Genomic DNA, 14,660 nt, shown 5'->3' on the forward strand with positions numbered 1-14,660 from the left:
TTATAATAAAGTGTGTAATTAATTTGAATGCTTTGAGAAGATTACACGCGTGATTCTTGATTCTGATTCCGATCACCAAACTTCTTTTGCTTTCCTTTTAGTATTTGTTTTCTTCTTTTTTGCTTTTCCATTCATCTCTCTCGCTTTCCACCACAAATGAGATATTTGAATACGTGATCCCCAATGTCATATATATGTATCAAATCAAATTAATACCCCATATTACATACCATTTACATATCTTATTAATGGTTTTGTCTGTTAATCTCTCGATTCTTCTTTTTGCAAACGATGTTACATTTGTGGTTGCAGTCCTCTCCAAATTAAATGTGAAACCAGCTGGTACTTTACTATTTTTGATCTCTTTTATTTATTTATTTGTTGGGTTAATAACAACAGTAGTAGGTACAACTGTAGACTTCACAGCACAAACATCCACTCTGCGTGCAGAGACACCCTTGACCCGTGTGATAGAGTTGAAGTTATATATCATGTAGTATCAAGGACGGAGAAAGATTGAATCAACACTCTCTCTAAAACAAAGAGGATATATATTTATAGAAGAGTTTATATACTCCAAAGCTACCTCTTCCTAAACTACATCTTTTTTTTTAAATAACTACTACCATGTACAATTAGTGCTGTCAAAGAAAAGACAAAACATAATAATGTAAAACTAGCTAGTATAGTAATAACGGAAACTCTACTCCATTAACCAAGTTCATTTTTTTCCCTCCGTCTTTCTTACTTTTTTCCACACTTGCGACTCAGTCTTCTATAATAGACCCCTTTTTTTTTCCAAAGTCCCTCAACGTACATTATTGTTCATATTACAGCTGTAAAACGTATAACAAGAACTTATGTTTCAATTAATTTTTCAATTTTTTCCATAGGTTTAGCTCCTTTGCATCCTCGGCTACATGTCTTTAACTCCATCATGCTCTTTGAGCTTTGTCTATGCTCTGGGAGCTTATAGACTACCGCTCCATATAAATTATCTTCGAAATGGTTGAATCAACCTGTAGTTGTGGATTTGTAAATCTTGATACCTAAGCATCCTAAGGTCATTTCTTGTCAGCTTCATCTCCTCAATGTCTAGTCTTTAACCAGCTAAAATGAACATGATGCATGATGAAAATAACTACACACTCACGTGCTTGGAAATTTACTAAAAAATTGGTTGCAAAAATGGTTACGGCACTCTGCTTACATATTGTGGCGGGGCAAGGGTCTCTGACGTTCTGACTCCTTGAGGATGGAAATTCCAGGCACTGATTCCTGCTTCGGTGTCCCATTAATTGAAGATAGCTAGTTCAGGTGAGGTGAGTCACCGGAAGACGACACAAGTGTGACCGTGAGTTTTGTTTTCCTCTATGTGTACAAATTTTGCCTTCCACTTAGAGAAACTGCCAAGAATTGATGAGTAACTAGACTTATGATGTATAAATAATTTAAACAAATTATGACTTTATTATGTTTCCGAGAAGTTACAGTCTAATTTTTAAAGTCAAAATTTATACCTAATGAGTATTGACTATTGAGTAATGACAAAACAAAAAAAAAAAAAATACCCACCATGCGTGAGCGTGATGCATGCAGCCTATTTTCTAAGTTTCTTATATATTACATTATTGTTCTGTCGTTAAATTTGTATACTTTTTTTTTTTTTTGTAGTATAAACACAAAAATATCATAACATAATTAAGTTTTAGAGAGTCTACTAGATTGGTTTGACAAAAAAACAAAAAAAAGGTACCAAATGTAATAAATCCTATCGTCAAGAAAATACATGAGTTAGAAATTAGTATTTACAATATTTGTTGTCCAATTGAAATCTTATCTGGGTTATGAGTTAAGCCAGTCAAAGTTTAGGAAAAGTCTAGTATCTTCAATTATGGTGACGTGGCTTTTTTGTGAAAGTAAAAAAAAAAAAAAAAAAAAAAAAAAAAGCCGATCACATCCTCACACCTACCCAGCTTTTTTGGACCTCGTGCGTGACTAATGACTATATAGAAACCACACAAGTCAGCCAAAAAAGCTCAAGCGCAGACCAAAATCACATTTGAGAGAGAGCATTCACACCATTTGTTTATAGCCTCAACCAACCAACTTATTCTTTTCCAAAGGGGTTCCCTGAGGTATGTTTTGATTCCTTCCTTTTTTTTTTTTTTTTGTGCTGGGTTTCATTCATCTCTTTCAAATCTTAGATCGATTCTTGTCTTATGAGCCTCTTTAATCTACTACTACTGTCATGATTTTGATCCGAATCCACGATTAGATCTTTAAGGAAAATAGGTTTTGTTTTGTTCGATTTGTGATCGGTGGTGGATCTATTGATTCCTTGCTTGTTTTCTTTTGGGTTTATCACTCTTTTAGAAGCTGCTTTGACCTTTTTGTATGTGAGAACTAGTAAGAGTTATCTCATGGCTTATATAGATTGTGTTACATATACCTGGTTTGGGTTTTCGATGAATCTTTTTAGTGTCATATATTGAGATCTATTTTTGGTGAGAGCATCTTACACATTTACATGAGATTTTGATGTTTTTTGGGTTTTCCATATCTGTTTATTTGTTGTTTCCCGATTTTTTTACATGGTTGTATTTGACATGAGTGGTTTAATGTATATTTATTAAAGATCACAAAAGGATACACACTATGGCCAAAGGAGTTGCAGTTTTGAACAGCAGCGAGGGTGTTAAGGGGACTATCTTCTTCACCCAGGAAGGAGAAGGTCTCAGTTCTTGCTTTTTCATTAGCTTCTTTTTAATCTTTTCTTTATTCACAGATGATTGAGTTCTTGTGTTGGTTTTTGTAGGTGTGACCACTGTCACTGGAACAGTTTCTGGCCTTAAGCCTGGTCTTCATGGTTTCCATGTCCATGCTCTTGGTGACACCACTAACGGTTGCATGTCTACTGGTAACTCTTATACCTCTCTGTGAATTTCTTCCTGGAAATTTTGACTGGCTTAGTAACTTTATGAGCTTTTTTTTTTTTTTTCTTCGTTTGAGGAGCTTATGTTTTGAATTGGGAACTCATGTTATCGTCAAAGTAATTGAAAATTGATATTAAACTTTTGGTCATTTTCCTACTCCTAGGTCCACATTTCAACCCTGATGGTAAAACACACGGTGCCCCTGAGGATGCTAATCGTCATGCTGGCGACCTAGGAAACATCACTGTTGGAGACGATGGTATCCCTTCTCAACATCTCAATCTTTTTTTGACATATTTTTTTGCTACTCTCTCTCAACTGTGCTTTTGCAGTCTTAGTTTTATAGTTACGTTTTCCATCTATGACTAGCTTTAGTGTTCATGGATTTACATTAAATATTTTGTTTTTCTTCTCCCAGGAACTGCCACCTTCACCATCACTGACTGCCAGGTTCGTAGCTGTGTACCTGATTTATACTCTTTTTTTTTTTCTAATCCAGAACTGCTATAATGAACCCAATCTCATATGAGACATTTTGTGTTCGTTGCACAGATTCCTCTTACTGGACCAAACTCTATTGTTGGAAGGGCTGTTGTTGTCCACGCAGACCCGGATGACCTCGGAAAGGGTGATTACCTTTGACTATTGTTTTCTTTGGAGATTTTTTTTTTTTTGTTTTCTAGTTTCCTTGTTATGTTAACTGAATTTAAAGGATACCCAGTCAATTTGGGGACATCTACTGCATCACGCTTATGACTCAACATGTATCCTATGAACACTCTTTAACCTGAACTCGTTTTGTTTTTTACATTTTTAGGAGGCCATGAACTCAGCTTGGCTACCGGAAACGCAGGCGGTCGTGTTGCCTGTGGTAAGTAATTTTAATCCACATTTTACTCTCATGTCCTGTGGAAAATTAAGCTATTAGAAGCTGGATCATTACCAGCACTCCCATCTTGAACTCCATTGATTCTCTGGCAACTCCGGGTTCATCTTTGTTTTTATATATCATCTTGCATTTTGGGGTTTGGCCAACAATCGATCACCTATTACATCATCTATGTCTGAAAATGCAGTATAGTTTTTATATCTTTAGGAAGTGACTAGAGATTGACTTTAGGCTCGTTAGAGTCAACAGAACTACATCTCCTGATACTAAGTTTCATTCCTAATGAATTCTCAATCAATGTAATAGACCCGCAAAGGATCAACTGACTGGCCTTACGTCTACCATTTTGCAGGTATCATTGGTCTCCAGGGCTAAAGCTTTTCTGTTTCCAAAGAAGAGATTGATGTAATAAGAGGTCCAACTTTAGACCTGGGTTTGGTAATGTTTGTGTATCTTTTGGTGTGTGGCTATAACTTCTGAGCTTAGTTGCTCAAAGCATTTGTAGTTCAGACAGAAAACAGAGAAAATTCCGTACTTTTACCATTTAATGAATAAAAGAGAGAGTTGGTTTAACAGTGATACTGATTAGTGATTGCTTCTATGCTAAACTTTGATAAAATATCGTGGCCTTCTTAGATCAGTTTGTCAGATATAAATTTCTTAAACTATCATCTTCAAATTTCTTAATAATAAACTCATCATAACGTAATTCACTGAACTCAATTTCTGAGTCTGAGTCTTCATATCCTCACCTCATTGGACTCAATTTCTGAGTCCGAGTCTTCATATCATCACCTCATTGAACTCAATTCACTATCCGGTTATATTCACTCAATCTACTTTCATAAGGTTAATATTTCGCTATATACATACTTTCAGAATTGAGGGGAATTGAATTTTTCTTTCAATAAAATCATACTCAGAAAGTAGATCGAGTATACATTATCATTCCTTATGGACAAAAATGGAGATACAAATTATATTGTGATATTTAAAACGTTTCTTGATCAGTTGTTATGGTTTTAGATCCCCCGGTAAAAGAGTCAAGATACCTGACTGCTCCTTAACCTTGTTCAACAGAAGCATCAAAAGCGGAACTCTTGAGAGTGTTCTTTGTGATCCCACCATTATCAACTTTTTCTGTCCAAGCCAGACAACAATTTCAAACCAATGATCGATAGATTAACAACATTCATTATTTAACACCATATATATATCCATATGCTCTCTCAGTCTCACCTTTGCTCGAGTCAAAGCAACATTGATCCTATGCCAATCTCCGAGCAGTGACGATGCAGAGCTCCTTGGTTTCTCCCGGGATCTCACAAACGATACCAATATGCAGTCTTTATCTCTTCCCTACACCATGTGAGATCATCAAAGGTTGGTTGGTTATTAAAGATTACCAAATTAAAATGCTCAACCCAAGAGCCAAACCTGATACTTGTCTATAGTATGTATCTCCACAGAAGTCGTTGGAATGGCATGTTGAATGAGGATCGCTTGTGAGTTATAAGGAGTAATGATTCCAATATCTTTACCATCTACTCCATTGTTTACTAGCTCCTCTACAATCTAAGAACTGTATTAGCCCACCTGTTCATAACTTTTAAATGCATCTTTCATACTAAACAGTACCTCAGCTATTATGGAAGCTTCAACTGGATTGTTGATCGCATTCTGATCCTTAGCTTCAAAAGCACGCAGCATATCTAGAAAAACAAACCATATTGTCTCGTGATAAATCCAGCCGATATGGCAAAGAACTCATGTGAAAATAGCAACTAGTAAGTAGCCAAAAACCTGTATTAACAAATAAAACTGTTCTGGTCGGCTCCAGAACCTGATGGAAACACAAAACGGTAAAGGGCTAATTAGATTACTTGTGGACAAATCATACACAGAGTCAATGTGCAACACAACATATAATGTAGAGCAAGTAGGTGGAGCTAAGCTGAACTGATTGTCTGAGTACTCAAGAGTTGCTCAAAAATGCCCTAACTTATCAAATGTTTAAGAACAACACTGACCTTTTTAAGCCATGATGAAGTCGAACTGGAAGTGGGAAGCATAAGTGTGGCATTAGCTACTTCAGCAGAACCACAGCATAATCTGTCTCCATATATTAAGGCATTTGATAGTTCCATAATACCTCGACACATTCGGTACTGTACATAAAAGAAGTCTTAATAAAGCAGAATGTTATACCCAATAACAAAGTGTACTAACATAATTCTATTTTTTGTAGATAAGGGCAACCTGGTTTTGTAACACTGAAATTGCGTGAGGATGGGCTTCTGATAACCTGCGAAACAAGCTTATTCCCATCCCATTCTCTCTAGCCTCCGTACTCTACTTTCATCAACACAACAATGATGCTGAAGTTACTGGAAAAAAAACGGAGTTATTTCAAAAGAGGTGGTACTGCTTACCTGCACTAGTGGCGGTAGTTGATAGTGGTCACCAACAAGTACAAACGTAGAAGCAAACAGCAAGGGTCCTATCGAAACCTGATTAGTACAAGAAACCGTGTCTTCTTAAATATTATTCCACTTCAAACTCTATTGTGTCAGACTCTAACTTTCAATTCTGGTACATAAATAAATTTTGTCAAATTAGGGCCACTGGCTAATGTTTTCTAGTAAGTAAAATTAAAACATATGCCATCTGATTCCAAAGCCCTCCAAAGTTTATCACAATTTCTAAGTTGTCTACATAAAATTTGCATTTCTACTCAACCAGTTGACAAGGAATGAGAAATCTTACAGGGAGTGCAATCTGGCCAGCTTCGTCAACAATGCATACGTCAAACCGCCTATTCACAAGCAAGGGACTATTAATTCCCAAACAAGTAGAGGCCACAACTTTGACCTGGTCCAATTTTTTTTTGATGTCCTCGACACTGCACATATCCATAGCTGCCACAAAGATAACTCTCAAATACATTGAGAAGACTCCGAAGCTACGAAAGTTGGAAGAATATAATAGTGCAAACCTGAAAAGCAACTTTCTCGTACTTCTTCGTGTACAGCCTCATCTCTACCAATACGTAGAAATTCAATTCCCTGCAGTGTATTCATAATTGTATATTAAAGCAGACAGTATTGAAGTAGACACTTGAAAAAGGGTATCTTCACTCTTTCTTAAGAACAAAAACTCATGCAATTTTTTTGTTGATTTTCCCATCAATTCTTTTTATCCTTTATTTTTTGGGCAAAAAATTCTTTTTATCCTTTTATATGTAACTCCCATTGAACCCACAGGTTTCTACGCATCTTTTGTTGACTTTCCCAATCTTGATCACTAAAACTTAAAACTCATTTTGCAGGGTGAACATACTGTCCTTATTGTTTTCCTTCAATTAAATTCATTTTTTCCCTGTATAGTAGTACCTAAGTTCGGCTTTCCCTACCTACTATGCTACTAATAGAGACGAGACATGTGTGGATGCAAACAACTCACATGAGGTACCATCAAACTACAGAATGTTCAACTTAACTCTAATGTTTTTAAGATGAATGAAAGATTCATAATCCAGAAAAAGAAAAAGATTGGCTAGAGGATAAAGACCTGTGCTTTTAATTTGATAAGTAGATTATCAACAGCAGAGTTTGTGTAAGATGCAAGCAGAATAGATGAACCTCTGATCAACAAAGCTTTCACAGCATGGACCATTGTGGAGGTTTTTCCCGTCCCAGGCATTCCCAATATCAACGCATAGTCCTTTGCAGTGAGTATCTGAAAGTAAAGCAAGAAAACAATTTCTTTATGAGCTCTGTCAAAGAAAAAAGAGAGTCCTTCAGACATGCCTTGAGAATAGCACGCTCAGCACAAGAGCAGAGAAACATAATCATGCAATAACCTTAAGTATGGCTTGGCGCTGATCATTATTTAAACTCTTTTCTGACCATATATATGATATTGCAGGATCCTGGCTCAGTATAGATCCATTGTCAAATCTAGGAGGCTACAGAGACATGGAAAAGAAAGAAGAGCAAACAAAGCATGTAAAGAACGTTACAAGAAACAAACTGCATCATCTTGTAAAAGGGAAATCTGAAAGAAAAAGAAAAAATGAAAAAGACAATTTACCTCAAGATCCACAATCATTTTCCTGATGCTCTGTCCATTTTGTATGAAAAGCTGCATGAGATTGAACCTAGAACAATATAAAGACAAGATTTAACATCGTAACAGCACATGCATAGTATAATTAATTGAATAAAAGATAAATTACAAAATCACCTCATAACCGAAAATGATGTCATGAATTCATCCTTGTAAATTCTCCATACCTCATGAGAGAGATTCGATGCCTCAGAAGAAGGTTCGCTCCAAGGAAGACGTAATCGCTTGGATAAAGAAACCTAAGGGTTGACATAGCAAAAGAAAAATACCGCCTCTTTAGACATGTCTGAGTAAGAACGTCAAGATAAATTGAACCAGACAAACTAAGCTAAACTTACAGACAGTCAAAAGAAAACTGAGGGCGAATGTGCTTACTGATACATGATTGCGACTAATATCTGCTATAATCCCATTTGCAACTGTCAGGTGGCTGACTTCTGTGCGAAGAACCTGATAATCAGCATAAATTAAAAGTGAAGTTGAAAAATCGTCGAATAGATATGGTAAATGTCAACAATACTCTCAAGTGTAATCATTTGTCAATTTCAGAAAGTTATTACAAGTTGTTGTATCTAAGACTTTCAGAAAGAAATGCATGATGTTTAGCAAGACAAAAGAAGAACACTCTCCGGCGCAACTAATTATATTAGTTCAAATTAACCATGACAAAAGAACAATCAAGCAATTAATAGTACCACACGATCTCCCGTTCTAAGTTTGCAATCCAGGTCATCAGTAGCAGGGGTTCCAGTCATAATTGTATCTTCGCTGGGTACTCGTACTCTAGAGTTTGATGAGTTTTGACGAACAAAACGATAGATGAATCTAGTTTCTTTATGAGTGTTATGATGCGGAAACCCGTTTGTCATGTCAAGAACCATAGAAGAAAGATAATTAGCTGAGTGGCTGCCCTTTGAACCATGTGGATGCGCAATGTCTTTCCGTAGAAGCTGATTAACAAACATAGATATTAGATAGCCAAAGTTGACTTTGTATTCCAGTAAAAATAGCTGGTACACAACTAACCTGCATCTCTCTAGCTTCCAAGTCAATCAGCCTGTCCCAGTGTTGAAGGAATTTGAAATGCAAATTCGAAAGATGAGAAACATGTGTGTCAAATACATCACCAAGTCCACTACTCACTGCATTTCCACCATCTGCCTGGGGCAAACAGACAAGATGTTTTAAAAGCGTTAGTCCAATAAGATATGATAAAGTTTCAACACCATGAAGATGGACGTGTCAATCCCTCCTCCAAGCATGCTTGAAACACGTATTTTATTCTCAGGATTTATATGCGCAACAACTCTGAAAATTAAAGCTTAGTATTTAGTAACAGATAACAAATGGAATTCACTTCTGGTCGCTAGTAAAGAATGTGAACTAAAACCAACGTTCGATTACTGGTTGAATATATCCATTAAATCGGACTGAATCATGCAACTGGCTTCATGAAAATTAAAAAATCAACCCCTACATGCTTAAACATGTAGAAGTAGAACCTTATAAATACGAGTAACACCCTTAAAATGTAAATATCAGACTTCAACATCACAGAAAGAAAAATACCTTATGATAAATCGTGCAAACATCCAGATGGCGACAGTACCCGCACATGTTGGGATTCTAGTATCAAAAGAATAAATTATTCCAGTATCTAGTAAATATTCCTAGAAAATATTGTCATCAGGACATCAGAGCATACCCGTAACATTGGCGGCAGTTGTTGGGTTGTTGACGCCACAAGGATATCATTTGCAAGTTCATTACGACGAATAATGAGACCCACCAAATCTGATCTTTGAACAGAAATTCCCTTTACAAGTGAGCATTGAAAACTTAGTCACTCGGATATCTTAAGACCAAAGAAAGGCACACAAGATTTTGACTTACGTGTGTCTGCTCTGACTTAAGATAGTATAGAAGGCCATTGTCAATATGCTTCAGGTACCTGCAATGTTGAATATGTGATATCTTATGAAAAGTGTAAACTGCTGTCTGTTTTCCAGTAGTAAAAAGGAAAGAAAGGCAGAACACAAGTACCTCTCAGACATCAGGAGCGTGTACAAGATCACCTGGGCAGAATGTTCCGTTGATGACTGCATAACACAATAAAGAGCAAGCGCTTAGTCATTAATAAGCCTTTGGAATTATCAAATTTCTACTGAATATCTCAATAGATCTTTATACAGACCTGACCACCAGGAGCTTTTCCAGACTTAAACTCAAGGGGCATTATCTTTTCATTTACTGTGTTCATGTCAGATTCAACTATCACTCTGACTGAAGCATCAATCATCCCTTTCAGACCATATTTAGGGGCCCATGACATCTCCTCAATATCGATAACCTGAGGTAAGAAATTTGTTTATATACATAATAGAAGTCTTATTGGAGGAGATTGACGCAAATAAACAGCGGTTATGATGCAGTGATGTCAAATTATCAGTTTGGTTTAAATAGGATGCATCCGCTGGAAATGACGTAGGTCAAGAACTTTTGGACGAACAATCTGTTCCTGTTTTTCACCTGAAGAAAATGAAATCTTAAGAAAACAGAAAGGGAGAGAGTGGGAAGAGCTCTTACCTCTGATATCTTAAGTTTTTTTCCCCCAATGGTAGAACCAAAATCAACTTTTGGTATTCCTGAGTCCTGAATTATAATGACCATGCCATAAATTAAGAGGTTTCTGCCATAGACTTGCCAAAATGAACTTAAAGAGACAAGGGAGAGATCAGAGATAGAAGAAAAGCACGCAAAAACTGCCTCAAATATTTTATAAGGTGACATTCACCCACTAACTTAAACATAAAAATGGCTGCTAATACGAGCATGTTGATGTTCTTTGTTACTGGATATCTTTAAGTGAAAGGCAACATAAGAGAAACCATGAAAATATGTGTTTACCAAACAAGCTTATATACGAGAAAAAAGTCTAACACACATAAGAGCATAACGCAGTCTAATATGTATGTGAGACACTCAAATTTTTAAAGAGACAGCCAAACAGATGAGTAGGCAGAAAAAATTACGTCCATGGAAGGAAACAGAATTATAACAGCCATGAGTAACTCAAGAAAGAATCATAAATAGGAAAATGCAGGTGCACCTTCGAATATCTGAAATCACGAATCCACCCCAACATTTTTGGGATTGCTCCAAATAAGGTTGCTTTAACATCTCTTTCATGTACTGTAGAGAACATGTGACAAGATAAGAAGATAATTACGTTATTTGGTCAGCTCTTAGCATTTCATATTAACAACAGAACAAAATTCAGAGCAATGTGACTCAAGCACAACAAACAAAGAGGTATGATAGCCATATATTTTAAAATTCTAATAAATAAGACGTATTCTATATATAAACTCAAAATTCTAATATAATAAGGGTATCCTAGCTATATAATAAGTGCATGAACCTTCAAATAATAGGAACACGTAATGTAGGAATCAACCTCCACATGCATATAAGCTCTCAATATTTTTCTTAATCACTATGCTCGCATATTCCTGCAAACCATCTTCAGATGGAGACTCTTGCGTGAGACCAGCCTGAAAAACAAAGGAAATGGATAGTACAGATCAATACGTTGCACGAAATAAAATAAAACACACATTGTCCAATAGAATAGTCTCATCATAAATTCCATACTGCAGTAAACCTGAAAAACTTGGTGCAGCAAGGTTCCATCTAAGGCTGCTGCTGCGTGTTCATTGGATCTGAGCCTCTCATCTAGCACGGTTCGCCTTGGGCAACCAAAACTTGCTGCAACCTGAAAGGTCGGACAGTTATTCAGGACAAAAAAAAGCAAAACTGAATTAAGTGCATAAAAGATTGGTATTCGTAGTGAGAAACCCTCACGGAAAAAGGAAAAGTACCCTAGTTCCAGCAATAAGGGTGTCAGGATGAAGAATCAAGAAATTATTTTGATGGTCCACGTCACACTTGCCATCCCCATCAAACTCTCCAATAACATTGATTGAATCTCCTGGTGATACAGTGCTGTAAAACCTGGTAACGATAACCCTTCAGTATTCAGGAAGTAAGTTTCAACCAACTGAGAAATGAATAGATGATATTTGGCTGCCCCATACACTAAGAGAATAGAAAGATTGACAACAAGAAAATGAGTATTACACCATCAGCTCACAGTTGGAAACTAAAAATGGTAAACCAGGACATTAAAGAACAAGGCATAGAAAATTTATCAAGCGTTGAACAGAGGAGCAAAGACAGCTTGCTATCTGATTCTGAAAAGCAAATATTTCACTAGATTCCATCTCGAGAAAAGTACCATTCATCCCAGAGATACAAAGCGCATTCTACTCCAGTGTGCTCGTCTAGCAAGCGAAGAACCTGCGAGAACATAAGTCAGCAAAAATGAGCCTGTACTATTAAGCAACCACGAAATACATGACAAACCTTATAAGGACATTGAACCCTAGATGAGCCCGCCAAACCCCGTTTCTCGGATACCTGTACAACTCTGGACAATGAGCTAGTTTCACATAAAACTACATTGCTACCCTCAATAGCGCGATAAAGGCTAAATTTACCTCCAATACAAGGAAATAGCTATCTGGACTTATCGAAGAATGCTTTTTTGGTAGAGTTGGCCCTTCATCTACAGCGTAGTCAACGACAGAACACATGCGATCATCTTCAACTCGAACTTGGGCTAGCACAGTTCCCACATCATTAGCTGTTTTGTCATCAGCTGAGATGACATCCTCCACTTGATCTAACAATTCAAGCAAGGCCTACAAAAAGAGGCAATATGCAGATAAATATTGACATGCTGTAGAAAACAAGTTCTAAAGGAAATAATCCATGTAATCTTGACCAAGCACAGTTGGCAAAACGAAACATAATACGTATATCAAAAAGATGCCTTTCGTAAGCATCTACAGACTGCATCAAGATTCAAATCAAACGATGTCTTTGGTAAGCATCTAAAGACTTCATTAAGTCTCACAAATTATACCTTTTTATGTTGTCCACCCCCCGTTAATCCACAAGCTGCACTGCATGTTACAGTGCTAGGAAGCTGAACATAAACAGAGCAAAGTTAGGAAATACATAAAATGTGATCATATATCTGGTTATTAGGAATAGAATATACCTTGTTGTGAGGACATGAAAGTGACGGTGGGGTCTGGAAAGGACTGTTTCCACTACTAGAAGTGTTAGCAATTTCAAACTCCCCATCTGCGGAAGGTTTTACCCTCTCCATGACCCTATTTGCTGCAAAATTTGGTCTTTTGGAAACTTTTTTTGAGGGTGAAGATAACCATTGCTCGACCTTGGAAGTTATTCCTGATGTAGGACATTGTGTCTGCACAAGCTATTGTCAGTTTCGATGTGAAGAAGGGAAATAAAACAGCTACTGAATAAACAATAGATAAAAGAGATAGAAAAATGAAACAAAACGTGCCTTGTCAAGAGAGCAAGGGCGAATGGTAGAAGATTTAATCCCTAGTGAATTTTCTGTCAAGTCCATCATCTTAGGAATTTGCTTCGCCGCCGCCCGAAGTCTTTCATTTACAGGAGAGAATTTCCAAGTTATCTCTCCGCCAGCCTCATCTTGACTTGGCTTTATCAGCTGTAAAGATAAAAGAAACATGTAAGCATTACACGACAACTGGGGAGTCAACCATGTGGGCAGATATTATAGGGTAAGTAGAATCTTGCAATTACATTAGCCAGCAATCAAGAAGCAAAATATCAAAATTCCAAACTATAAAAGCAGAATGTAAAGGAATATGAGAAACCAAACTACCATTCCAGGAGAGAACCGCCTAAGGTTTTTGGAGATCTCGGGAGATGCCTCAGTGAGTTGCTGCTGGTCCATATCTTTGGGGTCATCAGGTATCTCAATCAATGTGCCTAGAGGGTTTTGAGGCGTTAAAACTGTGGTGTCAGAGGCAAGACCATTCACATTCTGTTGATCAACAGGGTCAGCAGTTGAGGCAGTTGATTGGGAGTTCTGAATATGTCGAAGGAACAACTGCTGGATGCCAAAGTTGGAAGGTTGTGACGAATTGGCTGAAGACTGTTTGTTTAATTTCGAAGCTGAAGACTTTGGCTTCTTTCTTGGTGGCATTTTTTTCAATGGCTAAACCCTATAATTGTGATGGAACTGTTAAAACTTATACTTTGCCTAACACAACAAACTTCATATAATCTTCACTGATGGATTGCAACGTCTTAGGGATTCTTCTTAATCTTCATCTCAAGCTCCAAACAACAAGACATAATAATAAATACCTTTTTCTCACGATCACGCTCAGCGAATCAAACAACAAACCCTGTAAGTAGTTCCCAGGTAATTCTGAAAATCCAGTAAATTCGAAATTTTTAATGGAGTTTCTACAAACTTAAACCCAGCAGAAGCTTCCCAAAAACGAACTTGGGGTACCTCTGAAAATCGCAAACCAAGTTGAGAATTCAGGACGGGATTGAAAACTCCAAAATCTTCATGAAAACTGTTATCGAATCGAGAAACTAACCGTAAACGGAGAAGTCAGGGCGACGGGGCAAGCGACGGCGAGTGAGTGAGGCAGTGAGAGAGAGTCGCGAAGTGAAGAAGGTTCGGTACCTCTCAAAAATTAAACCCCCGCGGCTTTATTCAGCTTTAACCGGGAACCATCCGGTTCAACAAGCTGATTTGGTTCGGGTTAGTTAATACTTAATGTACTTAACCT

The 14,660-nt window shown here is 37.1% G+C and overlaps 2 protein-coding genes across 14 annotated transcripts; one reads left to right on the forward strand and one right to left on the reverse strand.

Annotated features, from left to right (window-relative positions):
• Positions 1 to 1,913: 1,913 nt before the first annotated feature.
• LOC104767095 (superoxide dismutase [Cu-Zn] 1) lies at positions 1,914 to 4,400 on the forward strand. The gene is made up of 8 exons (XM_010491130.2): positions 1,914 to 2,138; positions 2,639 to 2,734; positions 2,819 to 2,920; positions 3,100 to 3,195; positions 3,355 to 3,386; positions 3,489 to 3,564; positions 3,754 to 3,807; positions 4,178 to 4,400. Exons 2-8 carry the CDS (start codon positions 2,659 to 2,661, stop codon positions 4,198 to 4,200), a joined length of 459 nt encoding a protein of 152 aa, XP_010489432.1. The 5' UTR covers positions 1,914 to 2,138; positions 2,639 to 2,658; the 3' UTR covers positions 4,201 to 4,400.
• Positions 4,401 to 4,706: 306 nt separating this feature from the next.
• On the reverse strand, positions 4,707 to 14,615 carry LOC104767136 (DNA replication ATP-dependent helicase/nuclease JHS1). 13 transcript variants are annotated; one of them, XR_015595097.1, is made up of 36 exons: positions 14,466 to 14,559; positions 14,224 to 14,376; positions 13,736 to 14,078; positions 13,391 to 13,558; positions 13,079 to 13,291; positions 12,941 to 13,003; positions 12,513 to 12,716; positions 12,379 to 12,432; positions 12,251 to 12,312; positions 11,835 to 11,967; positions 11,618 to 11,728; positions 11,411 to 11,507; positions 11,063 to 11,145; positions 10,540 to 10,605; positions 10,148 to 10,303; positions 9,997 to 10,052; positions 9,847 to 9,904; positions 9,659 to 9,769; positions 9,523 to 9,579; positions 8,980 to 9,110; positions 8,649 to 8,903; positions 8,329 to 8,403; positions 8,071 to 8,192; positions 7,918 to 7,984; positions 7,688 to 7,792; positions 7,396 to 7,563; positions 6,821 to 6,890; positions 6,592 to 6,743; positions 6,258 to 6,335; positions 6,085 to 6,177; positions 5,856 to 5,993; positions 5,629 to 5,668; positions 5,464 to 5,537; positions 5,263 to 5,400; positions 5,065 to 5,184; positions 4,707 to 4,965 (listed from the first exon to the last, which is right to left on the reverse strand). XR_015595097.1 is itself a non-coding variant. In XM_010491180.3 (36 exons), the coding sequence occupies exons 3-36, from the start codon at positions 14,057 to 14,059 to the stop codon at positions 4,840 to 4,842; spliced, it is 3,972 nt and encodes a 1,323-aa protein (XP_010489482.1). In that variant the 5' UTR covers positions 14,060 to 14,078; positions 14,224 to 14,376; positions 14,466 to 14,559; the 3' UTR covers positions 4,707 to 4,839. The 13 variants fall into 13 exon arrangements, 3 of the variants coding, with proteins under 3 accessions (XP_010489482.1, XP_087364322.1, XP_010489495.1); XR_015595094.1 differs by having other exon boundaries at positions 5,263 to 5,393; positions 8,121 to 8,192; positions 8,980 to 9,114; XR_015595092.1 differs by having other exon boundaries at positions 8,121 to 8,192; positions 8,980 to 9,114.
• Between the last annotated feature and the right edge of the window lie 45 nt (positions 14,616 to 14,660).

This window comes from Camelina sativa, chromosome 3, assembly GCF_030686135.1.
Source record: "Camelina sativa cultivar CO46 ecotype springtype chromosome 3, ASM3068613v1".
Classification (NCBI taxonomy): Eukaryota; Viridiplantae; Streptophyta; class Magnoliopsida; order Brassicales; family Brassicaceae; genus Camelina; species Camelina sativa.

Coding starts and splice junctions, on each gene's coding strand:
- LOC104767095 (XM_010491130.2), top strand. CDS start 2,659: ATGGCCAAAGGAGTTGCAGTTTTGAACAGCAGCGAGGGTGTTAAGGGG. Junction 3,565..3,753: donor CCCGGATGACCTCGGAAAGG/GTGATTACCTTT, acceptor TTACATTTTTAG/GAGGCCATGAACTCAGCTTG. Junction 3,808..4,177: donor AGGCGGTCGTGTTGCCTGTG/GTAAGTAATTTT, acceptor ACCATTTTGCAG/GTATCATTGGTCTCCAGGGC.
- LOC104767136 (XM_010491180.3), bottom strand. CDS start 14,059: ATGCCACCAAGAAAGAAGCCAAAGTCTTCAGCTTCGAAATTAAACAAA. Junction 12,433..12,512: donor GCTATTTCCTTGTATTGGAG/GTAAATTTAGCC, acceptor AGAGTTGTACAG/GTATCCGAGAAACGGGGTTT. Junction 6,744..6,820: donor ACGAGAAAGTTGCTTTTCAG/GTTTGCACTATT, acceptor TCTTTGTGGCAG/CTATGGATATGTGCAGTGTC.